We start from the raw sequence: 26669 nt of genomic DNA, 5'->3' as shown, positions 1-26669 counted from the left end.
TCAACTTGAGTGGCTTATATTCAGCTGGTTCACCTCGACGCCGGTGGATGTAGACGTGCACTTTTCCTGTCGCCGTACACTGTGTAACATGAAAATATCAGCTGACCCCTTGTGAAATTTCCTAACTGATCAAAACCAAACTGTAAAGACTTTGGTCAAGGGGAGACATATGGTAAGATTACATGAATTCAAAATAACCTACAATTCCTTCAAATTAATTTGAAGCCAGTTTAATTTTTTGAGCCAGCTTTGACATCTGCAGATATGAGTTTCTGAAGAGGGGCCTGCTGAGGTTAGATGTGCTGAATAATATCCATTTTCATATCAGAAAAAACACTGCATTAAACATTGTCTTAGCTCACTGAGCTGAGGTCAACAGGTAATATAACCAACCTGTGAGGTGGCTCACCCCCGTAAGATAAACACATAAATGATCCCTGATAGAACCGATAATTAAAGGCACATCAGTGACAGGGAATGCTATTAAAACTAAACTATAAACTGGTGACATTAACTGCAAAAGAAGATTTTTATTGATACATTTCAGGTAGAATTTAGTTTTCAATAAGGGAAAACTGCTGTAAGAAACCTGAATTTGTTGCAACAAATTTAAAATAAAAGCTTTTATGCTAATTATTTTCTGTGATAATATTTTTCAGAGCTCATCATCTGTGACAGCTCATGGCTCTCTTGACTGTAACCTCCCTGTGGCAGCTTCTCACAGACTCAATCAACTCCTCTTCCCCTCCCCCCTCAGACACACACACAGACACACACACACAGAGACCCCCTTCCAAAAACCCATCAAAGAGTAATACAATGGCTCCATCTGTAGGATAAAGTAGAGAGTCGCAACAGGAAGTTACCCCAAAATCTGAGGTTTCAAACAGGAAGTTGGGTTTCCTGAACTTTGACGGGCCAGAACCAGGCACACGCTTCGACCCAAAACTCACAATTTTCGGAGGACTTCTTCCAAAAATTGTCAAGGAGGGGCTGACAACATTTGAAGTGAATCTGGTCACCCGTCTAGAAACTGGACATCACACTATAAAATATGTCATTTCCTGCTATAAATAGGTGGCGCTACAACAATTGTATGAATATTGACATATGGATGTGTGCAGATAGGTACCATTAACAATCCTGTAAAGTTTGATGCAGTTTGGACAAAGTATGGCCGAAATATAGCAAAAATAAAGCAACTTCCTGTTTCGTGGCGAGTAATCGAACTTTGAGGGGCCATAACTTCCACGCCCTTCAACAAAAACTCAAAATCTGCCGCAATTTAACATCGTCTATGTCTTAAGAACATACTATTAAGTTTTGAAGTCAATGGGATAATGCGTCTAGGACTAGTTCGCGTTCAAGCGACCCCTGGAAATGGCCAAAAACACACAATTTTTTCACCTTCCGGTCAAAATAAAAATACTTTCTGTTGGGTTTAGAATATGGCTCCAAGAGACTTTTTGGTGCGTCATGGGATGTTACATATGTGTGCAGATTTTCAGATTTTTAGGCGCAACGGGCTTGAGGGGCTGTTCCGTTTAAAAATGTAGGTGGCGCTACCGAGGGCATTTTACCACGCCCATGCTCAAGACCCCTAAATTATTAAATTTTTCGCCGTGCCTGACGCGTCTGCAAATTTTGGTAAGTTTTCACGCATGTTAAGGCCCTCAAAAAGCCGATCTAAGAGGCGGAAAAAGAAGAAAAAAAAATAATAATAATAATAATAATTAAAGCTGCGAGCAGCGTTGAACGGGCCCTCGCACCCGGCGTCCGTCGGGGGAGCGGCGACCGCGGGACCCCGGCAACCGCGGGGTCAACGCAGGTCGCAGGGCACACGCTGGCGTAACAGTTCACACTTCCCAGATGTAAAAATTTTAAATAAAAGCTTTTATGCTAATTATTTTCTGTGATAATATTATTCAGAGCTCATCATCTGTGACAGATCATGGCTCTATTGACTGTAACCTCCCTGTGGCAGCTTCTCACAGACACAATCAACTCCTCTTCCCCTCCCCCCTCAGACACACACAGACACACACACACAGAGACCCCCTTCCAAAAACCCATCAAAGAGTAATACAATGGCTCCATCTGTAGGATAAAGTAGAGAGTCGCAACAGGAAGTTACCCCAAAATCTGAGGTTTCAAACAGGAAGTTGGGTTTCCGAACTTTGACGGGCCAGAACCGGCACACGCTTCGACCCAAACTCACAATTTTCGGAGCCAGTCTTCCAAAAATCCTTAAGTCTGTCCTGACAACATTTGAAGTGAATCTGGTCACCCGTCTAGAAACTGGACATCACACTATAAAATATGTCATTTCCTGCTATAAATAGGTGGTGCTACAACAATTGTATGAATATTGACATATGGATGTGTGCAGATAGGTACCATTAACAATCCTGTAAAGTTTGATGCAGTTTGGACAAAGTATGGCCGAAATATAGCAAATTTAAAGCAACTTCCTGTTTTGTGGCGAGTGATCGAACTTTGAGGGGCCATAACTTCCACGCCCTTCAATGAAAAGTCCGAAACTTTTGCAATTTAACTTCGTCTATGTCTTAAGAACAAATTATCAAATTTTGAAGTCAATCGGATAATGCGTCTAGGACTAGTTCGCGTTCAAGCGACCCCTGGAAATGGCCAAAAACACACAATTTTTTCACCTTCCGGTCAAAATAAAAATACTTTCTGTTGGGTTTAGAATATGGCTCCAAGAGACTTTTTGGTGCGTCATGGGATGTTACATATGTGTGCAGATTTTCAGATTTTTAGGCGCAACGGGCTTGAGGGGCTGTTCCGTTAAAAATGTAGGTGGCGCTACCGAGGCCATTTTGCCACACCCATGCTCAAGACCCCTAAATTCTTAAATTTTTCGCCGTGCCTGACGCGTCTGCAAATTTTCAGGAGTTTTGACGCATTTTAAGGCCCTCAAAAGGCGATCAAAGAGGCGGAAAAAGAAGAAAAAAATAATAATAATAATAATTAAAGCTGCGAGCAGCGTTGAACGGGCCCTCGCACCCGGCGCCCGTCGGGGAGCGGCGACCGCGGGACCCCGGCAACCGCGGGGTCAACGCAGGTCGCAGGGCACACGCTGGCGTAACAGTTCACACTTCCGAGATGTAAAAATTTAAAATAAAAGCTTTTATGCTAATTATTTTCTGTGATAATATTTTTCAGAGCTCATCATCTGTGACAGCTCTTGGCTCTCCTGACTGTAACCTCTCTGTGGCAGCTTCTCACAGACTCAATCAACTCCTCTTCCCCTCCCCCCTCAAACACAAACACAAACACAAACACACACACACACACACAGATACCCCCTCCCAAAAGGAGATAAAACTCAGTTTTAACTTGAGTTTACAAGCTTTGAGCTTTGAGCAAAAGCATTTTTTTGCAAGTTCTGTTATTGGGTGCATATATAAATCATTTATGCTTAAACAAGGGTTATAATGAAGTTATTTGAACAGTGAATATCTCATCTGCCTAAAGTCAGGGCGAAGCCACTAACCAGCTGTAGGGATGGGTATCATTAGGATTTTATCTTTATCCATACAGACCCCTATCAGTCCAGCTCAGACTGTTACTGGTTTAAGAGAGTGAAGTTTATAGCAATTTGCAAAATTTGGAGATTAGTGACAAACTAACCAGTTAGACTACATACAGACAAGCTTTCATTTTAGCTGTTAGTAACAGTTTGCCATGAGCTTAACCAGCGTGCTGTGCTTCGTGTTAAACATGTCATGAGACTGTGGACAACGTTTGAGCCAGCTTTGACATCTGCAGATATGAGTTTCTGAAGAGGGGCCTGCTGAGGTTAGATGTGCTGAATAATATCCATTTTCATATCAGAAAAAACACTGCATTAAACATTGTCTTAGCTCACTGAGCTGAGGTCAACAGGTAATATAACCAACCTGTGAGGTGGCTCACCCCCGTAAGATAAACACATAAATGATCCCTGATAGAACCGATAATTAAAGGCACATCAGTGACAGGGAATGCTATTAAAACTAAACTATAAACTGGTGACATTAACTGCAAAAGAAGATTTTTATTGATACATTTCAGGTAGAATTTAGTTTTCAATAAGGAAAATGCTGTAAGAAACCTGAATTTGTTGCAACAAATTTAAAATAAAAGCTTTTATGCTAATTATTTTCTGTGATAATATTTTTCAGAGCTCATCATCTGTGACAGCTCTTGGCTCTCCTGACTGTAACCTCCCTGTGGCAGCTTCTCACAGACTCAATCAACTCCTCTTCCCCTCCCCCCTCAAACACACACACACAGACACACACACACAGAGACCCCCTTCCAAAAACCCATCAAAGAGTAATACAATGGCTCCATCTGTAGGATAAAGTAGAGAGTCGCAACAGGAAGTTACCCCAAAATCTGAGGTTTCAAACAGGAAGTTGGGTTTCCGAACTTTGACGGGCCAGAACCGGCACACGCTTCGACCCAAACTCACAATTTTCGGAGGACTTCTTCCAAAAATTGTCAAGGAGGGGCTGACAACATTTGAAGTGAATCTGGTCACCCGTCTAGAAACTGGACATCACACTATAAAATATGTCATTTCCTGCTATAAATAGGTGGCGCTACAACAATTGTATGAATATTGACATATGGATGTGTGCAGATAGGTACCATTAACAATCCTGTAAAGTTTGATGCAGTTTGGACAAAGTATGGCCGAAATATAGCAAAAATAAAGCAACTTCCTGTTTCGTGGCGAGTAATCGAACTTTGAGGGGCCATAACTTCCACGCCCTTCAACAAAAACTCAAAATCTGCCGCAATTTAACATCGTCTATGTCTTAAGAACATACTATTAAGTTTTGAAGTCAATGGGATAATGCGTCTAGGACTAGTTCGCGTTCAAGCGACCCCTGGAAATGGCCAAAAACACACAATTTTTTCACCTTCCGGTCAAAATAAAAATACTTTCTGTTGGGTTTAGAATATGGCTCCAAGAGACTTTTTGGTGCGTCATGGGATGTTACATATGTGTGCAGATTTTCAGATTTTTAGGCGCAACGGGCTTGAGGGGCTGTTCCGTTTAAAAATGTAGGTGGCGCTACCGAGGGCATTTTACCACGCCCATGCTCAAGACCCCTAAATTATTAAATTTTTCGCCGTGCCTGACGCGTCTGCAAATTTTGGTAAGTTTTCACGCATGTTAAGGCCCTCAAAAAGCCGATCTAAGAGGCGGAAAAAGAAGAAAAAAAATAATAATAATAATAATAATAATAATAATAATAATAATAAACAGACCGAAAACAAGAGGGTCCTTGCAACTCGTTGCATGGCCCCGTTGGGCCCACGCAACTCGTTGCTCGGGCCCTAATAATAATAATAATAATAATAATAAACAGACCGAAAACAAGAGGGTCCTTGCAACTCGTTGCATGGCCCCGTTGGGCCCATGCAACTCGTTGCTCGGGCCCTAATAATAATAATAATAAACAGACCGAAAACAAGAGGGTCCTTGCAACTCGTTGCATGGCCCCGTTGGGCCCACGCAACTCGTTGCTCGGGCCCTAATAATAATAAACCGAACGAAAACAAGAGGGTCCTTGCAACTCGTTGCATGGCCCCGTTGGGCCCACGCAACTCGTTGCTCGGGCCCTAATAATAATAAACCGACCGAAAACAAGAGGGTCCTTGCAACTCGTTGCATGGCCCCGTTGGGCCCACGCAACTCGTTGCTCGGGCCCTAATAATAATAAACCGAACGAAAACAAGAGGGTCCTTGCAACTCGTTGCATGGCCCCGTTGGGCCCACGCAACTCGTTGCTCGGGCCCTAATTACTGTAGTTTTTCCAGTGGGCTCCAGTGAGAGGGGCTGTTGTACTGATATCAACTAATAATAAAATAAATTCAACCCAAAGTATTTCTACCATTTTTGTTTTTAGAGACACATGAAGTAAAATTTGATTATTGGAGGTAAAAACTGTTTAAGATCGTGACTTATAGATGAATCCAATACTGAATTTCACAACTTATCTACAAATATTGTCTTGAATATAACGAAAGATAAAGATAACTGACCTGTCATGTCTCCTTTTTTTGAGGTGAAAAATACAACTATGCTATTAAAAGATTACATATTAAGTCATTCTTGATTAAATTCTTATTCTACTTGTTTCTGTCCAACAAAGACTCCAAAACACAAATTTATTCAGTTTAATATCGAAGAAAATCAGCAAATATTCACATTAAAAAATCTGAAACTAGTAATTTGTTTTGGCCGTTTTGCTTTCAAATGATTTAGTCAAATGTCAGAATTGTTGATGATTAATTTAAACCAGTTATTTCAGCTGTAATTTGTTAATTCATTTGTATTTTTAACTTCCCAATAAATAAAGTTTAATCCAACTTCTCAGACTGACTGTCACAAAGTGAACGATCGAGTGTGGTGGATAGCAAAACATTCATTCTTTATTGACTGGAAAAATACAGGGACCAAAAAAAAAAAAACAAACAAAAACAAAATGTGCAGTCAAAATGATCCCCAGAACACCCATGATTAAAATCCCCAAACAACTTCATTTCATCAACTGAATCGATCTCAAAATTACAGAGTTAATGTGCAGCAAGTAAAGCGCTATGTTAAGTCATGCCACGAAGCAGAGGAGGATTGTGGGAAGGAGGGGGGGGCAGGTCGTAGAGGGAGGGAAAGGCCAGCCATTTAGGTCGTACAGGGCATCGTGAGTCAAAGCCACAACACAAGAAAAGCATCATCATCATCTGAGTCTCTCAGATCGCATCAATGTCAATGTCGTCCTCTTCTTTTTCAGGCGTGTCTGGTTTCACAGTCTCCACTTTGAGCTCGCGGGCGGAGGATGAGTACACCACCTGAGGACAGAAAACACCATCGACTCAGCTGCACAGCACAAAACAGGATCGAGACGTTGGAGACGACAACAGCGACGACGTTTTACTGACACCGATCGGGGCCACGTTGCCTTAAAAATGACTTTACAAAGGACATCTGTGAATTTATTCATGTTGTTTTAACACATGTAACTGCACGATTACTTTGATTACTTTACTTAACATCAGAGGGCGAGCTGGGACAAAGTATTTCCCTTCATCTCTTGTAATAAAGTTAATAAAAGTGGTGACAAGTTACAGATTAATTACCTGCAGGCTTAGTATTATTCACCTGTAATTATTTGGCTGTAATGGTGCCTTCAGGTGTTCTCAGAAATTTCAAATCAAATTTAAAATCTAATGTTAACAGCTGAGGTGTTCTTCAGGTGGAGCGGATTTTTCTTTAACTTTCTTTAACTTGTTTTTCTGACTCCCTGTTCCAACCACTGACCTCTGATGTAAATGGGACGCAGCGTAATTTAATAATTAACATCAACAGTTTGGCTGCTGTTCAGTTCTTAAAAAACGTGGCTTATTAAAAATGGGTGGGGCAGTTTAGGGTGTGACTGTAACATTATACAGATAAAATAACTAATTCAGATGTTATCAGATCGACTCCTTCAGCTCTGGACACTTAAATATTTGCACAATTACCACATATCTGTAACGAGCTTATTTTCATTATCTACTACAGTTCCATCATTTCTTTTCTATTATTATTTAATTAGTATTACAATCATAAATCAATGCTCAGAAACCCTGAGAGCTGAAGTCGGTGAATTGAACTTTTATCCCTCTGTGACAGAAAATGAGGAAAACCTGCAAATATTCAAAATAAAGAAAATGAGAGAGGAGACTTTTTAAAAGGAAATCTACCTCTACGTTCTCATCATCTTCCTCCTCCTCCTCCTCGCTGCCCTCGCTCTCCTCCTCCGCCTCCTTCAGCCATTTGACGAAGGGCGCGGCCTTGGCGTGGATCTCTTTGGCAAGTTCCTTAGAGACGTATTTCTTAGAAACCTGGAGGAGAAAAACAAAGTCGGTGGGTCAGTCTGGAAACAGCTGGGATTAAATATGACAATCTCATTTAGTGCTGGACTGTAATTTAATGACAGAGATAATCCAAGCACGACATGTTTAACCCTCATTATTAGTGCTGGTGATTTCATCGCCTGTCTTCTATCAACAGCTAATTTGAGATTCAAAGATGGCTGCTGCTCACATCAACAGCAGTGAGCTCTGCTAACTTACTGTTTAGAACAATTAGTTTCACATTAAGTCCGTTTTTTGTTTTGATAACAAATGAAACAGAATTAAATGTTTTTTTACACAATGAAATACACTGAAAAACAAAGACATCTTTCTCCTCCTCTCAGGTGTTGTTCAGCTGCAGTGCAGATTTGTATTTTTTACTTTATTATTCCTTTTTCCTCATCACTGATACAAACCTACAGCTCTACACCCTGCAGTAGAATATTGTCCTATTAATGCATCAGAGGGAGAAGTAACACCGTCTTGTTTTGCATTCAGCTCTCAAGGCTTCATTTACTTCCACTGCTGCAGGAAAACTAAGATCCTGAACCTAAAGTTATTCCCTTGACTTGAGCTGCTTAAATGTCAATAAAAACTGAAATAACTGGGGCGTTCGTAGCTTTTATCAGTCGTTACAAATCTGAATTTTAGTATTAAATGTTTAAATCTGGTTTAACTTTCAAACTAATACTGAACTGATACTAAAGTAGCTTTTTAAAGTTTGTGTCCCTTTAAAAATGTACTCATAGCATCATGGCTGCTACTACACACACTCCAACACTCTTACCTTCTCTGCCCAGGCGAAGATGACGTCCTCCTCCAGCAGGTCAGCGTCGTACAGGTCTTTGAGGATGATGGGAACTCGTGGCAGCAGCTGGACCTGATGCAGCTTCACGACACACTCGAAGCCTCCCAACAGATACTTCTGGGCCTTCTTGTTGTTGTGGCAGAACTGAGGGGAAATTAAACCAGAAAAAAAAAAAAACAGTCAGGAGAAGATGGAAAAATATAAAATCTGATGTTAAAGTTTGATCCACAGAAACGTTCAGAGGCGCTGGAAAGAAAATCATGAAAATCATTTCAGCAAATTTCCTCTGAAGCTTCAGTTTTCATCACATCTGAGCCCAAAAATAAAGACAGCTGAAACTCTCAGTCACGCATCGTTCAACTTACTCGCAGGAAGTGGCGTTTGTACTTCTTGATCTGGTCGCGGATGTTCTCGTTGAAGAGCAGCTCGCTGAGGATGAGGGGGCCCATGGCCTTCACATCCAGACGCTCTGCCTCCGCCAAGATCTCCTTATCAGCTCCGTCGATGGTTCCACTCTCCTTCTTTTGCTAGAGGAGGAAAGAAAACCGGTTTATTTTTTACAAACATTTACACTTCTCCTCATATTCCCAATAACACAACGTTCTCAGTAAAAAGAAATTTAATGAGCATATTATTAAATATACATCAGTATTTCATTAAACATGGAGATTTAAAAAAACACAGGAAAGGCAGATTTAAAAAACATAGATACAGTTTTTAGTCATTTATCATTTTACAGATGGAGGACTGATCGATCAGGATGATAACTGATAAATGAATCTATAATGAGAACAATGAGCTTCTTCAAGGATCCTCATATTAACCCTCTGGTTGTGTCCATCATTACAGCAGAATGTGACATTAGAGAACAGATAAACAGCAGTCAGATTCTTACTTTGACAAAGTTGTAGAACAGGTTGACCCTCTCCTCCAGGGGTTTCTCCAGGTCCTCGCTGAGCGTCAGGTTCTTAGCGTGGTCGCTGATCTCCTCCATTCGCCTCCGCTGCGCCTCCTCTGTAGTCTCCTCCGCCCAGTCCTCGTCGTCGTCGTCTCCGTCCTGACGAACAGACACACAGAGAGACGGTGAGAGGAAATAAAGAGGCGAGGGTACAGAGAAATACATGTTTTAGTTTTCCACTGAGAGATGTTGGAAGAGCAGACGTCTCCAGCATCTAACAGAAACTATAAAACTAAAAAGTTAAATTCCTTCACAGGCACAAAGACGACTGCAGACACTTCAAACTCGAGTGAATCTTTGTGAACCTGATCTGTTTGACGGCTCTGAGGAAAAGGAAACTCAGAATGAACACGTTCAGGTTTCAGGATTTATAAAGTTCTGTCTTATCTTTATGAACCTGCTATATGTTCAATTAGAAGAAATACATGTAATTTAAAATCAGTCTATCAATAAAGTTCAAACTGCCATTGCTACAGAGTTCTTAAGGATATTGATTTTCCATGAACCCAGTGTACGGGCCGGTGTTTCCCCACAGTAAATCTATAACAGTTTCTGTGCCTGCTCCTTAAAATACTGGTTCTGAACCACGAAACCTGAACAAGCAGAACAGAATTTCACAAGAGTTTTAGGTGGAAAATGGTGGAAATTAATAGCGTCTATGTTTGTAACCTGCTGAAGAGACTAGCATGTGAATAACTTCATGAAACTAACTAAAGTGGCACTGGACTTTGTCACGCTGGAATCGGTTTGTGTACTCCTGACTAAAACAAAGATCAGCTCGGTCATTAAACTCTGGCCACAGTGTCTGAGAGACTGCGTGGTGAGATTATTTAAACTCAGCAGTTTAGTGTAAAGTGTCCGGTCGTTAATATTAAGCTGGAGGAACAGCTCAGTGCTCGTCCCTGAGGGAGGGAGAAACCTGTCGGGGTAAGATAACCCACCACAGCCTGGGGGGCGTCAAAGTTGTCATGGTTTCCAGCCTCGCCGCTGCCAGAGCCGTTCTCCTTGTCCTTCTTGCGGTTCTTCTTCTCCTTCTCTTTCTTTACAGATGCGGATCCACTCTCATTGCTCTCTGCCGTAGGAGAATAATTGTTGTTACAACCAGAACTGCTTCTGTCAGCGTTTAACAACAACAACAAGACGGACAAAGTCTCACCCGGTGGGTTTTTGAGGATGAACGTGCAGAGTTTGTGTCTGGTGTCAAGCATGCCGCGGTATCCACAGGCCTTACAGGAAGTGCCAATGGTTTGTTTCTTAGGATTGACATGCTGCGAGGAGGAAGAATAAAAACCTGTTAGAGCTAAAAAGCAGCTGCTTTAAAATATGAAATTAAAATAAAATGTCCAAGCATTGTTTCAAAACTTCATCTCCCAGACGCTGCGAGACATTTACCAGATCAGTTTCAGGGTTGTCACACTCGGGACACAGCACAAATTTTCTGATGAACCCATCAAGCATGTCCTGCAACTTGTTCGCCTCGTGGGATCCGTTGACGATGTAACGGTCGTTTTTGGTATCAAACTGGGTCTGAGCGCCGAGTTCACAACCAAAAAACTTGGTCGGGTCTGTGGAGGAGAGCGGAGACGACGTCAGGAGGTAAAGCAGGAGGAGCCAGAAGGAGCCGTCCTGGTGTTTTGGTGCAAACTGACTTGTTACGATGCTACACACAGTTACTTACATGTTGGAGGCCTGTTCAGTGCCTTTGCAACATCAACCATGTTGACAATAACTGTCTTGATTCCATTCCCTTTGCCTTCAACCTGGACACATAATAAAACACCATGTTTCCACTTCTGTAGTAACTTCAGAAACATATACGACAATTTATAGAAAGCGTGATGAACGTGCCGTTACCTTGGCAATCAGACGGGGCATCTTGTAGCGGTAGAACTGGTCTGACACGCTGCGGTTGACGTTGACAGACATTTTGGCTGGATGTTAGCACTATCAGTAAGATAAAAGGATCTTGGTTGGGGATTTTTCGGGATCTTCTGCCTGGAAAAGAGGGGATGACATAAACGACTGCAAGCGTGCTCGGTCTCTGACATGAAAAACGTTGTGCCGCTGTGGCCGCAAGCTCCTTGCTTGAAGGCTAGATTTCCACCACACAGGTTCCAACGGCTGCGCAACAGCTCTGAAAGAGGAGAGGGAGAAAAAACAATCAATATTTAATGAGGAAAATTATTTAAGTCACTTCATGTGTCCTAACAAGCTTCACCAAACAGATTACTACAACAAAACACTTAGTGCTGGAGTTTATAGAAGTGTACAAGGAGCTGAGCTGAATTAGTTTATCAACAAAAACTTAATTGCAAACTGGTCTGATAATTTTTAGATTTAATCATTTTTCAAACAAAAACTACCAAACTCTCTGATCTCTGCTTTTCTATTGTGAGGATCTGCTGCTTCTCTCTGCTTTTATATCACAGTGAAATGAATGAATTGGTTTCAGACTGGTTGGTTAAAGACGTCACCTTGTAGTGGAAATTCTCCACGAGTCATTAATCAAATAAATAATAAACCAATTCATCTGTAATGAAAATTACTGTTACTTACAGCCCTCATCATTTACCTTAGAATGAAAACAAGATGGGATTTTATTTGAAGCATCTGTGTTAGTTTTCTGGGAATAACCTCCAGAACATTTTACTGAATTTTTCATCTTTTTTTTTTTTATCTTGTAAGTTTTTTTTTTTTAAATCAAAAGTTCTTAAAACCTCACAGGTTGAAGCAGCCATTCTAATTCAGAATGGAAACATTTGCTTAACCATCTAAGTTTTTTGTGGACTCTCAGACAGTTGAACCTCAGGGGAGTCTGTGACAAAGATTTTGTTGTTGTCTGACAGTTTATAACCCAAACAGTTGAGAAAATAGACACATCAATCATTACATTGCGGCTGCAGCCCTGATTATATCATTTATTTTGTACTGAAAGTGGTTTGAACTCCTGACAGCTCACAACCCACAGGAGCCGAATAAAACTGATTCCTGTGGCGCATGAGGATTCTGAAGTGACTGGCACTATTTAGCCAGACCGGGGGCCGGGTTACAACAGTCGACACAGGATCCAGAGACTCTCAGAGGCAGCTGAGGGAATACTGCAGAGCCCCTTGTGCAAATATTTCTCAACTTAAAAACAAGTCTGAGCATAGATTCCTGCATTGCCAGGCCGATTGCAAATATGAAAAAGGCTGGGCTCGGGCCTCTGCACCCAGAAAATACTGCACATCCAGCAAGTATCCATGTGATCCGACAGCGAGCGAGCAAGCTCGGCAGATTAGTCCAAAGAGGAAAAATAAAACCCAGCCACAAAACTGGATGCTTTCCCCAGCTTTTGTGGCCATATACGTACAGAAAAAGCCCTTTGTCTTACATGAGGGCCTCTGGCTTTAGTCACATAAGGCCTGCTCTTGTTATTAGGTCACAAACAGGAGGCCTAGCAGCTGCCAAACAGCCCCCCCCCTCCCCTCCAGCTCTCTCTATGCTGACGGCTTTAATACCAACTCCCCAGTCTGTAGGATGTCAGGACGATTCCACATGAAATGACTCACAACTGGTCTGTCAGTGGCACCGTGGATTCCTGAGCTGAGGTGAATCAGAAGGGCAGAGGTCGAGACTATTTCAGGAGGAGGAGGGGGGGCTAGCTAGCTTAGCTGGATGCTTGGTGCAGAGTGCGTCATACAGTCACTGCACACGAGTGACGGGACTGGGAGACGCCATTTTGATACAGTGGCACAGAAAACATGACATATTGCACAACACACGCAGGGAAAAATTCAACCACGCACCACACACATCGCCACACATTAAAAAAAAAAACAAAAAAGACCAGGACATAGACTGTGCCCGAAACTCACCGTTTTCGCAAAACAAAGACATAAACACAACGCTGATCGTCCAAGAGCCGCAGTGAACGGTGGAGGATGGCTGTTGCTGGTGTTGTATTGATTGCAGCAGGGTTTCTTAATGGTTTTGTGGCTCCCGAAGATGCACAGTCAAACACCCGAAAGCGTCCAAACGGTGCAGGTGCCAGGCTCGGAGACAGAGGGAGGGTTTCTGGAACGTCCTCGGGGTTTTCGGGGGGAACCTTTCGGGGGAGGGGGGGAGGGAAAAAAAGCGTATTGTTTATCCCACACAAATTCAACGGACTAAACTGCTAACGTTAGCATCACCGGGTGTGTGACAGCCGTTTGTCGTCCACATAACTGTCACCTAAACGAAACTATGACAAAACAACCCACAAATGTTCCGTTAGATTACGTAGCTTTACCGTAATGTAGCTAACTGGCTAATGTTAACCTTACACGTGTGTCATCGCCAAATAACCCCGAAAATACTGACTGATTATCTTTGAATATACGCTCTTAAAAATGTGTTGATACCACTAAGTGCTCCGTCTAAACACAAATTTGCCGTTAGTGTCGCCCCGCATGAAATCTGATAACGTTTACAACTCCAGGAAATAGACAGAGCCCAGATGCTAAAGCGAAGCCAGTCATTAGCCGAGCGCTGTCGACGCGGTCCGCTGAGGGTAATGTGATTAAGTAGTATTTTTAAACACCCGGTTAGCTAGCTACGGTTTCTCGGCGAAAATACGAACATCGGCGTGAAAGCCACGTCAGGACAAGCCGAGTCAAACGCGATGATTTTAATTCGCACCTTACCTCTCGAATGTTCTGCGAAACGCTGCTACTCACGGCGCTTTTACCAGAGATGTCAAGTTCACGGCTGCAAAACAGTTAACCACTTCCGGAGGTGGCATTCTTTTCAAATTAAACGGCCGCTTTTGTTGCTTTTTATGTGGTGCACGATTCCTTTACAGTATTAACTGTGGGAGTCTTATAACCCCGTTTACATGATCTCTCAGAGTGATACAATAATGTTGTAATATAAAATTGAACGGATAATGAGACAACAGGCCCCTTGGGAACATTTTTTTGTCAATCTGCAATTTGTTTAGCATCTTTTAGTGATCATTTCACATTTCCCTGTGATTGTATTGCATCTCTGCAGTCTTTTGTCTCTTTGTGATCACTGTGCACCCTTCATTAGTCATTTGTGTCTCTTTTAAGTCTCTTTGTAAACATTTTGAGTGTCTTTGTGCTCATTTTGCATCCATTTATGTTTGTTTTGCATAGTTCTGTATTCGACTTGTGACTCTCCCTTACACTATTGCTTTACTTTGAAAGGACAAAAGGAAGTACTGTATCTAGCTTGACGCACTCTCTGATATCCTCCGTTCTCATTGGCTGACGGAGTGACGCTGTACGTGCGTAGGCGCTTCCTCAACTTGACTCGCAGGAACAGCAAAATAGAAGATGGTGAGTATGAAATGGCGAAAAGGCCACGAATTCCCACATTTACAGCCCACGTTACGAGCGCCACGCGTGCGCGATGGTTTGTTAGACCAGTTGTGGACGCGAAAAGATCGACATCGCGGTTCTTTAGTGCGTCCACACAGTCTAAATTTGAGGGGGTTGTGTTTTTTGTAGTGAAGCTCCATTGCGAGATGGATCAACGGTCACATGACAGCTGGGCAGTTTAGTCCCAAAAAATCAATTCAACAAGCTGCAAGTCACAGTTTTCATTTGTTCCGTGGTCTCTCAGCTTGTCATGTTTGTTCATCAGCCATTTCTGTGTTCTGTTTGATTGATATCACGCCATTTTGTTCACTTTTTCCTGTTTGCCAACCAGTTAGCCATCAGTGCTAACAGGCTAGCATCTACTCTACACTCTTCCTGTGCAGCAAAGATGATGTTTACCACCCATTTATCAACTAAAACTGTGTGTTTAACCATCTATCAGTGAATGCAATTAGTTAGAAAAGATGTTAGATTATATAAAGATCACAAATGCATGTTACTCATTAAGTTGTTCATTCATTTTCTCTGTTTCAAACTCGAATTTCTTCATAGGTTTGACAGTAGTTCGGAGGAATTCAACACTATTATCTTTACTGAGAACTTTCTCCATTAAAATATTAGTTGTCTGGACCTAAGAAATGCTCATCACAGCCTCCCAGACTCCAACATGACATCTTCAGATCAGTCTTATCAACAGTCCAGACCTCCAAGAGATTCAGTTTTCAGTTATTTAAAGTAGAGAAAAGCACTAGTAGAGAACAAGCACTTTTTTTTGGATTTTAACTTTATAATCTATTAACAGTTGCTGATTAATTTTCTGCCATTTGATTAATCATTCCAGCTTTAGTTTGGATCAAATTATGTGTAAAGACAACATGTTTATGTTGGCGTTAATCGCTGATTTTGCTCCACCACATGATTTTGCATTTGCTCACACTCAGTCAGATGACTACAGTATTGTTTTGCTTTATCATTATCACTAACCATCCACCATTAACAGTTGATTCAACCACATTGTCGTTTAACTTTTTTCTTATTTGTTTTTGAATGATTAATATCTGTCTACTTAATCCATTCACTTTTTAATTTCTAATTTCAGTTTTCCCCTCTTGTCCCAACTCTTTCTTGTCTTTTTGTTTTGTATTTTTTCTCCCCCCAAATCTTTGATCATGCCTCGTGTCATTCTCTCCATGCACATCCTGCCTTCCTCCCTGTCTCACCCGCTCCTCCTCCCCTCCCCCTCATCCCCCCTCTCCTTGCGTGTCTCCAATCAACCAGGCTGGTCACCGGGTAAGTGCCCTCGCTCTGTGTTGGATCCCTATTTTCTGCTCGCTCTTCTGCTTGGCACACTAACATGGGATTTGGGGGATTGCACAGCCGTGGAGGTCTGCTGTTTCTGCGTCTCGCAGCACAACCAGACGCCGCTAAATCAGCAGCTGCAGTGCAGTGATCTGGTTCTCGGAGGCCTGCCATGCTTTAATTCCACTCGCTCTCTGCCGTTGTTCTAAAGAAAAACTCACTAATTCCTCACCTAGCCTAATAAATACAGATTTAAGATGGCAGGGAAACCTAAAGCTTCCATTAGCTTTCAACAGTTTGTAAAGAAATCTGTGACACAGGTAGGGTACGACTAATATTCCTGAAGATGTTTTACAAATTAAAATGATTTGATTTTCAGATTAAACCTCCTGAATGAAGGTTTTCCAGTTCAGATGTTATAAGACAGCTCATGGGAAAGATTAGAGCCATTCAGGACCTATTTTCTAGAAAAAGTTATTACATTTTGATTTAAATTAAATACTCAGCAGTGTTTTGACAATGCACGTGTATGAAAAGACCAAAAATATTCCCGTAATCGCACACATTTAACTTCACTCTCTGTTTTGTCTCTAAATTCACCGGCTTGCATCACATTTTCAGATAAACTAATATCTGGGACCTTGAAATACTACAATTAATATTTAATAACGGTCATTGGAGTTATAAGGTTATTTCTTGGTTTTATTCTTATGTTGAGACGCTAAGGTTCGTTGGTGTTTGATTCTTATTGACTCCTTGTAGCTGTGTGTCCTGTACTGTCTGTTATTGAGTGTCTGAAAGCCAACTGTGTCAATTCATATATCCATATTTTTACACAGAATGAATTAAGAAGTAACATTAACAACACAGTTTGAATTCAGACAATCAATCGAGCTTTTTACTCACAAATATTGCTTATTTACAAGTTTGAGCTTCATGAGTTAAGCCTGTTTATTTAAATTAATCTGGAGTGTGTTGTTTTTCGGGTGCAGTAACTTAAAACTGGACAGAGGAGTACGGTGAGCGATCCTCTGCAGCAGCAGCGTCCTGCAGGGCTCTATCCTCGGCCCACTTCTTTTTATTCACCGTTCAGATACCACAGCTCTCCCAGGAGGTTAATTGTTCGTAACTAACCTGTGTATATGTGTGTGATATTATCAGTTGGTCCTGGTGTTAGGTGACCTGCACATCCCCCACCGGTGCAACACCCTGCCAGCCAAGTTCAAGAAGCTGTTGGTCCCGGGGAAGATCCAGCACATTCTCTGCACAGGAAACCTCTGCACCAAGGAGAGCTATGACTACCTAAAAACCCTCGCCGGAGACGTCCACATAGTCCGAGGAGACTTCGATGAGGTCTGTGTTTATTGATTATTGTGTAGCTGGTTAATCCCTGCATCAATTCCCTGCCACTTTTCTGAGTTCAGGTCACGTTAATTGATCACAGTGACAGTACGAACTGTAGTTGAAATATAGCTAGCAATGCATGATGTCCAATCTAGTGGACAGATGATTAATCGTTTTTAGTTTCAGTACAGGGTTCTGAGGATACAGGCAGAGCTAAAAAGCCATAATTTATCTGCCTGAATATTTAATTGCACGGAAAGGAAATGGATCTCGTGCCAGGTGCTAAAGACTAATTGCAGTGTAATTAAATTATAATTGCTCCCTCCTCTCAAATAGAGTTTTTGAATTATTAAAAACAGGGATATTTAAGAACAGACGTCCTTTAACGCTGCGATACCACATCTACCCCCTCTCTCTTCTTAGAACCTGAACTACCCAGAGCAGAAGGTGGTGACGGTGGGCCAGTTTAAGATTGGCCTGATCCACGGCCACCAGGTGATCCCCTGGGGCGACATGGCAAGCCTGGCGCTGCTGCAGAGACAGCTGGACGTCGACATCCTCATCTCTGGGCACACGCACAAGTTTGAGGCGTTTGAGAACGAGAACAAGTTCTACATCAACCCCGGTTCTGCCACAGGAGCCTACAGCGCACTGGAAAGGTAGGAGAAGAAGAAGAGCGATGATATGGCATTATTTTACTCAAGTAGCTGTAACAACCAAAGCATGGATAGAAAAATCTAATGGGTTTACATTAGTTGGCATATGCTGGCTTTCAGGCCGGTATCATGCAGATGAAAACAGCAGCCAAAATGTCAGCAGTCCAAAATGGTGGAAAGTAAATAAACTGTCTGTTGTGTGACGTATAAAATATGTTGACAACTGAAACACCACCCTCTGCTCCGGGTGTTGTTATATGGGTGTTTTGGAACAAAGATCTTTGGAACTGGTGAATTAATGATAAAGAACTGTATACCTGGCAGACACTACCAGAGTCCATTAATAAAAACAAGAATTTCACCAGAGCACAGGAGCTGCTGGAATACCACTGCTTTGATTTGTTAGTTGGCTTGTGTTACTGTTGAGGTGGAAGAAGTATTCAGATCATTCACATAAGTAAAAGTACCACACAATAACCTAACAAACTACCAGACCAAGGCTGCGGTGTCTCAGCAGCTCTAGGTTAGGGCTGCTTGGTTAAATTCCTGGTTTTGTCAATGGAGTCTGGTTGAAATAAGAAGCGATGTTTCTGGTGAATAAAAATCAGATAATTATATATGAATAAGTATTTATATAAAAGTTTGGTTTTGCCTCTGCTGTTTATTTGTTAATTACTACACCATTAGATTATGAGACCTTGTTAGAACCGACCATAGTTACAAGCAGCCAGTAGGAAAAGGCTCACCTAAAAACATGTCTGCCCTCTCTCCTTACAGCAACATCATCCCCTCTTTTGTATTAATGGACATCCAGGCGTCCACGGTGGTGACGTACGTCTACCAGCTGATCGGCGATGACGTGAAGGTGGAGAGAATCGAGTACAAGAAATCTTAAAGGGACAACGAGGAGGAGGAGGAAAGTAGGGTTAACGTGGCTCAGTTTATCATTTCATTCCTTTTCCACCAGGGGGCAGCAGCTCTCCGCCCTCACCCCCTGCAGTCACCACAATGTTAATCCTGTAACAAACTGCTGAGAAACTTAACTCTAAAACACTTGTGTATAATATTGTTTATACGTCATCTGCATTGATTCCAAGCTGTCATTTGGTAATTGTAGAGAATGCAATAATGTCACATGTATTTGTTATCAAAAAGAAATATTTGGTGCCATTTTCTGTCTTTTTTTTTTTTTTTTTTAAATTTTCACCCTTGTCATGTCCTGTAAATGAGATCAACAGGCCTTTAGCTTCATGTAGTCGACCTTTCAGTTGTTTCTTTCCCACAATAAAGATCTAAGTTCACTCCATCTGTGTTTTTTTCTTTATATTATAAAGACAATATGATTCAGAGTTTGTATGATGTTTAAGTCCCAAAACTATGGCCTGTAAAATATATATATATATTGTTGATTTGACCCCTGATATTTTTAATTCTTACAGGTAAGTAACGGTAAATCTTTATTTTCAGTTATTTTCAGAGAAGTAAAAATCAACTCAGCATCATTCTCAAACAGTCAATGGACATTTGATTTCCTGGAAATGAAATCTTCAAAAAGTATCACAGACACTAGAGGGCACCAGAGCACAAAATTATCTTTCTTCTGCTGACAACAACAACACTGCAACTTGAGTTGCTACCCATGATCTGTATCTAATCTTACACAAACTCAGGAATTTCATTTTCTAAGTTGAGTCTGAAACCTTGAAAATGGGTGTAAAAAAGAATCTAAAGCATAGAAAGCATAAAACCTTAAAAACAGAAGTCTAAAACCTGATAAAAACTGGTCTAAGAATGTTTTTAAAACATCAAAACATTCAACATTCAACAACATTCAAAAATCATATTTCTAATCATATTTCAGCTTCAGGTCAGACCTCAGACCTTTTTCATACCACTCATATAACTTTAAGAGGTTTTACTATTTCAATAAAGATGCAAAAAAAATCTTATTTTTTGTTTTTTATTTTTTGTTTTTTTTTGTTTGTGTTTTTTGGGGGGGGATTTTTTTGTTTTGCTTTGTTTTGTTGTTTTTGCAATGCCTCTGTTCACCCCTGAAGGAGATGTTATTGAATTGACTGTTTCGTAGCAGACTTTTTGGCTGGAAAATAACAGGTGAACCGCGGGTGAACACCTGCGCATTTCCTGAAATGTCAAATTAGACCCAAGAGTCCACCACGAGCATGCAACTTGGCGTCGGCGGCAAGGAAAAATTCCTTGAGCAGAACCGGGCTCATGGTGGGGCCATCTGCCTTGGCCGGGCCTCACGTCTGCCACGAATAAGATCAATTTCCTTACAGGGGGTGATGGAGGGGGAGGCAGCTTATTCGTTGCTGGTGGATGCAGGCACCGCTGGCCTCTTCCACCTTTGTGGTTTCCGCAAGCCCAGGAAGTGGCGGAATCTCTTAAAGGTTGATTTCCTGGGGGCTGTTGTTGTTTCCATCTCTTCTGCTTGGGGTAGGTCATTCTCGTGTTCCTCAGGCTGCTCCTGCTCTTCCTCCACCTGGAGCTCTGTGGAGAGCTGAAGAGTCAGCTGAGCTCTCAGGTTCTCAATCTCTGTGCAGAGAGCGTCCTGCTCATCCTTCATCTTTTGGACCAGGGTCTCCAGTTCCTCTTTAAGACCCATTACTGTCCGTTGCTCTTGCTGAAGCTCAGCTGTGAACGCCTGGATGTTCTTGAGTTTGTCTTTCTCTGTTTTGAGCTCAGCGGCGAGCTTTTCCTCACTGAGCTTAAGTTGGTTCTGAAGAACTTCGTTGTTCTCCTTCTCTGTTTTGAGCTCAGCGGCGAGCTTTTCCTGGCTGAGCTTAAGTTGGTTCTGAAGAACTTCGTTGTTCTCCTTCTCTGTTTTGAGCTCAGCGGCGAGCTTTTCCAGGCTGAGCTTAAGTTGGTTCTGAAGAACTTCGTTGTTCTCTTTTTCTGTTTTGAGCTCAGCGGCGAGCTTTTCCTGGCTGAGCTTAAGTTGGTTCTGAAGAACTTCGTTGTTCTCTTTTTCTGTTTTGAGCTCAGCGGCGAGCTTTTCCTGGCTGAGCTTAAGTTGGTTCTGAAGAACTTCATTGTTCTCTTTCTCTGTTTTGAGCTCAGCGGTGAGCTTTTCCAGGCTGAGCTTAACTTGGTTCTGGTCAACTTCGTTGTTCTCTTTCTCTGTGTTGAGCTCAGCAGTGAGCTTTTCCTGGCTGAGATTTGGTTCATCCTGAACCTTGTTGTTCTCCTCTGTTTGCAGGCTGGTGTTACACTTCTCTTGGTAGAGCTTTAGCTCATCCTCGAGAGTCTTGATCTTATCTTTGTGAGCCTGCAGCTCAGTATTGAACTTTTCCTCATTGATTATGTGCGCTACCTTGAGCTCTTCATAATCCTGTTGGAGGTCTCTCTTTTTCCTCCTCTTAATGTTACTCCTGACCTGTGAAGCAATATTTGAGGCATTGAGAGTTTCTGCGTCACTATAGTTCCGCAGTCTCTCAAGCTCTTTTTTGGCTTCCTTCTCTTTATTAATGAATACTTCCTTCAGATGTTTTTGGTTGGACAGTTGTTGTTTGGTGTCCTCCAACTCTTGGCTAACCTGTACTCTCCAGTTGTATTCCATGCTCAACTGTTTTTGAAGATGACAAATGTGTCCTTGGAGCGAGTTGTGCATTGTCCAGTATTCAAAGCATGTCGGCGGTCTAGGCACCATCCTGTTTTGAGAAGTAGTGCTCGCCATTCTTAGAAGAAGAATCAGGATTTAAGTTGTTCCGAAAAATACAGGTTCTCTGAAAGTTCCTCTGAAATCAGTGGTCGTCTGCGTGTGTCGGTTGTTCTTTTCCTCACTGTAGTTCTGTAAGATTCTGTAAGATTTGAATTCTGATTCACTCTTCTGACCGGAGTGCCTAGTTAAAGAAGTTTGATGACATCATCGAATTCCGTTCATATGTTTATTACATCACCAATGAATGATACATTGCTGCCTGTGATTTTGAACATTCCATTCCTTTACAGTCAAAATTCTGTGATTCAAATGTAAACAAAATCAGTCTGCTATCAACGTTCAAAACAGGTTTAAAACCTGATACTAATCCAAACTGATCACAGGTGGAACACAACAATTTCACACAGCGGCACTGTTTAATGATCAGGAATCACAAAATGCTAATTTTGTGGGTTGAAATCATTATGAAACTCTGTATTAAAAAGCATGAAATCACCTAATACACTTCAAACTTGTGAGCTTTGTGTTAAATTAGAAATCACTTGATATTCTCAGGCTTGATATCTACTTTTCTCCCTGTGCTCCTAAGCTGAAAATTTTAGGAACTTAAGGGGAGCAATGAAAATATATCATATTTTGTATTCATGCATTTTTCCTAAATAAAGGGATATGAGGAGATACTGTACTTGTGAGCAAAATGATTTCATTTATTTAAGGAAACCTAAATGAAAGTTCTTTATGACTTAAAGACCTGCAGACACCCTAAAAATGTTACTGTGATGACTGTCAATTTTAAAAATGTCATAAATCTGAGAGGATATCATCATCCCAGTCTCCCATAGAAAGTGAGCTCAAACAGTCACTCAGAGAATCGTCCAGACCTTCCTCCTCCTCCTCCTTTAACAGCCTGATCCTGGCTCCTGGTAACATAACAAACACATTTCACCAACTGAGCAAGTTTCATATAAGTAATAATTAATTTCATATAATTAAGAATAATTATATCTATTTGATCAACACCAAAACATCTGGTGCAGGAAGATAAATGTTCAAGATATATAAATGTAGATTTGACAGAAGCAGCAGTTTAAAAGAAAGACATAAATTTACCAGAGTGCTGAACATTTTGCGGACTTACTTCTTGGACAGTTTTCTTCTCACTGTGGGTGATGTATGTTTCCTCATCTTCCTGTGTTTTGATACTGATGTGTTAGAAGATCTGCAACATTAATTATAAATTAAATGTTAAATGTTTTTCATATTTTCATGGGATAGGCTCAACAAAGCTCATCTTCAGATGTTTGTATCCTACCTGGCTTGTCTGCTTGGGATTTTTGGGAGAAAGGATTTTCCAGGATGTTTTGTCCTGGTATTTATTTTCCCCTTGTGTTTTTTCCCCAGAAGAAATTTCTGATTGTGTCTTTGATTGATGTTTTTCACTCTCGTTCTCGGGCAAAGTCACGGACGTCACAACAAGGTCATCTCTGTTTGGGCTGTAGCCTAAAACCACAGCCAGAATAAACATGGCGTTAACTTCTTTGTTAAGCTTACTGAGCTTAATGACTGACAGCTTTTCCCCTCACCTGCTCGAATGCACCTGTGTAGCACGTTCATGTAATGTTGGGTGATGAGGTTTCGCACATGTGCAGTGCTGTAGGAAGCTGCAATGGTGTACAAATACTCCTTCTGGCCTGGTGTTAGTGCTGCGTGCTGACGGACAAACAGAGGTCGGGTTTCACCAGACGCAGACACAACATCTTTATATTACAGCGCTTCATTGAACTGTAATGTATCATAGCCTTTCACTGGTTTGGAATCACAGCATTTTTCAGTACTAGGTTACAATAGAAGCTCTAACATGAAGTCAAAGGTAACTAACTTTGCAGCACAATGATATGATGGTTTACCTTCAAGAATGGAGCTGCAGTCATGGCTTTAGGAATCTGTATTGGTGTTAAGTGTTGGAGTTGTGGTTCTTTCCTTGCAGCTGGTGCTCTGTTGATTTTCAAACCACTGTCTTTACATGCTGTTAGCAGGAGAAACAGACAGTCTGACAGACTGATGGTGTTTGTTAAGAGTAAAGGTATTAGAAACTGAAGGTCTATGCAGGGAGAACAGCCTGCTGTTATAGACAATACATTGCACAAATAGGGATATTAGTGCACAGGGGTTTGGACAGATTGGGTGGATATTACTATATTATTACACAAAACAAATATAAACACCATATTTTCATTATGTTTTCCACATTGTTTTAGTTTGTTTGAGGTTTGACTGTTGCTCTTTTGATGCATTAACTGAAACTTTGCAGATTTTGTGGAAATCTGTTTAAAATCCCTTGTTCTTTTGCACAGAAACTTGGCCTCTGTTAGACAATCTGACAGTTTCTTTAACCATATTGAGGCAAAATGACATGCAACAATCCTGAAATTAATACAAGTTAGCATTAGCTAAATAAGTAACTATGAGAAAAATTTATATCAACTGTATCCAAGCACTTATTCCACTCAGTATTGTTCAAATCCAATGGTGAAATCTTGTCATTTTTCTTTCCAAACTGAAACAATTATGATGCATTCACATCATGGAGTCAGAGTTATTATACTAACTAACCAGTTTCTCTGCATCAGCCTCCAACTCATAACAACAACTGGGAAAGTTTGAATTTTTTTTCTGAAAGCTCAGATATATCTAACTGGGCACTAAAATACCTAAGTGAAGTCTTTTGTTAGATATTATCAAACTCTGAAATCTATTAGATAAAGTACTATCACGGTATGTTTATGTCCAACTCTGCAGTGTAACAACCATCACACAACCTGATTACACTGTTAGTTACCCCCCAGGCAAAGCTGAAAACCACAGGGACGTTTGTTGTTCAGGCCCCAGCTCTTTGGAACAGCTCATCTGAGAAACTTCACTGTCTGTCTGTTTCTGAAAATGCACTTTTACTGAACATCTTTTCCTCTAATTACTATAATTATTATTTTACCTGTAACTTATTTTGTCTATTACTTCTCTAAGTTACTTTTATCCTTAATTTACCAACAGTCTCGTGTCATTTTATTTGTTGCCTCGATTCAAACTGATTTTATTTTGTTTTTATTCACTGTCTGATTGTTTACTTTCCTTTTCCTTATAAAAGGACTTTGTAACAGTTGTTTTGAAAGGTGCTATATAAATCAAATTATTATTACCCTCCTGTGCAGGAGCCATTCATAGGCGGAACAGATTGTGTGATGTTCTTTGTAGCTAATGTTTGTGTGTTTTGTTACAACCCAGTTCAAGGCTGGACAAAGGAGGGAAAACCACACAAACAAATAGGTTTATTTTACAAAACTGAAAAGGAAACGAAGGTGGGAGCCAGGAGGAAGAGAGAGAAAGACTGGCTGACTGCCACCGGATTATATATCGTAGGCAGAGCAGGGGAACTGAATCTACCTGATGATCCGTCAGGCTCCTGCAGGGAGAGGCCTGATCAGAAACACTCAAACCTCCAGTAAATGAGTGAGAAGCTGCAACATGAGAGGACTGACAGCTGCCATCTTAAGTTGTCTGATGACGTAAAATCGCAAATTGGAAACGTGGGAATCTTTCCCATCATCACCTGCCCTCTAACATGACATGAATGCAGCATTAAACCAGCTACCAGCCACTTTAAAAGTCAAGTTCAGATGTTAATCTAAAGGTTTCTTTTCCTCTGAGAGGTCGTCTTTGGCTGGTGAAGTGTTCTGTGTATTGTGAACACCAGAGTTTTGTACATGGGCTTTGTTAAAACAAAGAGCTTCTAATTAGAAAACAGCATGAGTGATGCTTTCTTCCTGTAACTTATCAGACGTGACCCAGGTCAGGTTCAGGTGTAGGATTTCCCCTCTTTTCCACTGGTGTCCTCACACCGCTGTGTCCCCAATACAAAACCCTGGCTCTCGGGTTTCAAAGCAGACAGGATACTAGATGTGTTTTGTTTATTTAACAAGGAAATAATGCATGCACATCTGAAATCTGAACTGAGGAAAGACAGAGAAATTTCTATTTCTGCTTACGTAGTACTGACTTATTTATTTTGAAGTAAAACTGCCACTCACCCATTTTCAGCTCATTCATCCCAGTTCTACTGCAACAAGAAGAACAACGTTAAAGTGACATTAACACAGAATCATGGGTTAAAAAATATAACTAGGTTTGAACACTGGCTGCAGGCATGAACGTGAATTAAATCAAATAATTAAATAATCACTTTACCTTGGCACAGCCTTATCCTGTTGGAGCCTGTGGACGGTCTGACTTTCTGCAAACGTCACTTGTTTTTTCATGATAGGAAAATGTGCAAAGACTCGGGAACAGCTGGTTTAGTTTCTGTTTAAAGATGTGTCCGTCCACGCTGAGGTCAGTCCAGGTAGTTAAAGTAAACAGGTTGTCTGATCTTAAGGGCCAGTGGGCGTGTCTTCTCCGATGAAGCTGCAGCTGAAACAAATGAGAGAGAATGAGAAACTTAGTGATGTTTAACCCTGCAGTAAAAAAAGTCCCAGATTCAACACAATAAGATTTTTATTTAGAATTTACATGGTGCTGATAGCTGAATTAACCTCTACCCCTGCTTGCTGTTTAAACTCCCTGAAGAGGAAAAAGCAGATATGGACTCGGC

At 41.2% G+C, this 26669-nt stretch overlaps 5 protein-coding genes across 10 annotated transcripts in view; 1 reads left to right on the top strand and 4 right to left on the bottom strand.

The window, feature by feature from the left end:
* The window catches only part of LOC108889830 (eukaryotic translation initiation factor 5), a 37038-nt gene extending 23348 nt beyond the window's left edge, over positions 1-13690 (bottom strand). Inside the window, exon 1 of the mRNA XM_051077954.1 lies at positions 13541-13690. The gene's annotated coding sequence lies outside the window, so the exon portion shown is untranslated. The remainder of the gene's footprint in view (positions 1-13540) is intronic.
* On the bottom strand, positions 6185-13690 carry LOC108902181 (eukaryotic translation initiation factor 5). The gene is made up of 11 exons (XM_018703930.2): positions 13541-13690; positions 11538-11817; positions 11362-11443; positions 11076-11248; positions 10840-10951; positions 10625-10755; positions 9621-9782; positions 9091-9252; positions 8705-8869; positions 7765-7905; positions 6185-6870 (listed from the first exon to the last, which is right to left on the bottom strand). Exons 2-11 carry the CDS (start codon positions 11607-11609, stop codon positions 6772-6774), a joined length of 1299 nt encoding a protein of 432 aa, XP_018559446.1. The 5' UTR covers positions 11610-11817; positions 13541-13690; the 3' UTR covers positions 6185-6771.
* A 1172-nt stretch (positions 13691-14862) lies between these two features.
* On the top strand, positions 14863-19651 carry vps29 (VPS29 retromer complex component). Its single transcript, XM_018703934.2, has 4 exons — positions 14863-15004; positions 17507-17698; positions 18113-18348; positions 19123-19651. The coding sequence occupies exons 1-4, from the start codon at positions 15002-15004 to the stop codon at positions 19238-19240; spliced, it is 549 nt and encodes a 182-aa protein (XP_018559450.1). The 5' UTR covers positions 14863-15001; the 3' UTR covers positions 19241-19651.
* Positions 19652-20291: 640 nt separating this feature from the next.
* Positions 20292-22957, bottom strand: LOC127143611 (myb-like protein X). Its single transcript, XM_051078172.1, has one exon. It carries the CDS (start codon positions 22037-22039, stop codon positions 20666-20668), a length of 1374 nt encoding a protein of 457 aa, XP_050934129.1. The 5' UTR covers positions 22040-22957; the 3' UTR covers positions 20292-20665.
* A 126-nt stretch (positions 22958-23083) lies between these two features.
* Positions 23084-26669, bottom strand: part of LOC127143632 (uncharacterized) — an 89689-nt gene continuing 86103 nt past the window's right edge. For 5 of the 6 annotated variants that reach the window (XM_051078303.1, XM_051078306.1, XM_051078308.1 and 2 more), the window contains exons 3-8: positions 26267-26488; positions 26110-26138; positions 23932-24050; positions 23608-23734; positions 23337-23524; positions 23084-23243 (exon numbers count right to left, since the gene is read on the bottom strand). In XM_051078303.1, the coding sequence (XP_050934260.1) occupies positions 23235-23243; positions 23337-23524; positions 23608-23734; positions 23932-24050; positions 26110-26138; positions 26267-26337 (543 nt within the window). In that variant the 5' untranslated portion in view covers positions 26338-26488 and the 3' untranslated portion in view covers positions 23084-23234. The remainder of the gene's footprint in view (positions 23244-23336; positions 23525-23607; positions 23735-23931; positions 24051-26109; positions 26139-26266; positions 26489-26669) is intronic. The other variant, XM_051078309.1, reaches the window with a different exon arrangement.

Source organism: Lates calcarifer, linkage group LG19 (genome assembly GCF_001640805.2).
Source record: "Lates calcarifer isolate ASB-BC8 linkage group LG19, TLL_Latcal_v3, whole genome shotgun sequence".
Taxonomy (NCBI): Eukaryota; Metazoa; Chordata; class Actinopteri; family Centropomidae; genus Lates; species Lates calcarifer.
This window is presented reverse-complemented; position numbering and strand designations above follow the sequence as displayed.

Bases quoted from the DNA above. Each gene is read 5' to 3' on its own strand.
- vps29 (XM_018703934.2), top strand. The intron at 17,699-18,112 runs GTCTGTGTTTAT...CTCTCTTCTTAG, and splicing joins TCCGAGGAGACTTCGATGAG to AACCTGAACTACCCAGAGCA. The intron at 18,349-19,122 runs GTAGGAGAAGAA...CTCTCCTTACAG, and splicing joins GCCTACAGCGCACTGGAAAG to CAACATCATCCCCTCTTTTG.
- LOC108902181 (XM_018703930.2), bottom strand. From the start codon at position 11,609: ATGTCTGTCAACGTCAACCGCAGCGTGTCAGACCAGTTCTACCGCTAC. The intron at 11,444-11,537 runs GTAACGGCACGT...TTATGTGTCCAG, and splicing joins TGCCCCGTCTGATTGCCAAG to GTTGAAGGCAAAGGGAATGG. The intron at 7,906-8,704 runs GTAAGAGTGTTG...TTTCTCCTCCAG, and splicing joins TCTTCGCCTGGGCAGAGAAG to GTTTCTAAGAAATACGTCTC.
- LOC127143611 (XM_051078172.1), bottom strand. From the start codon at position 22,039: ATGGCGAGCACTACTTCTCAAAACAGGATGGTGCCTAGACCGCCGACA.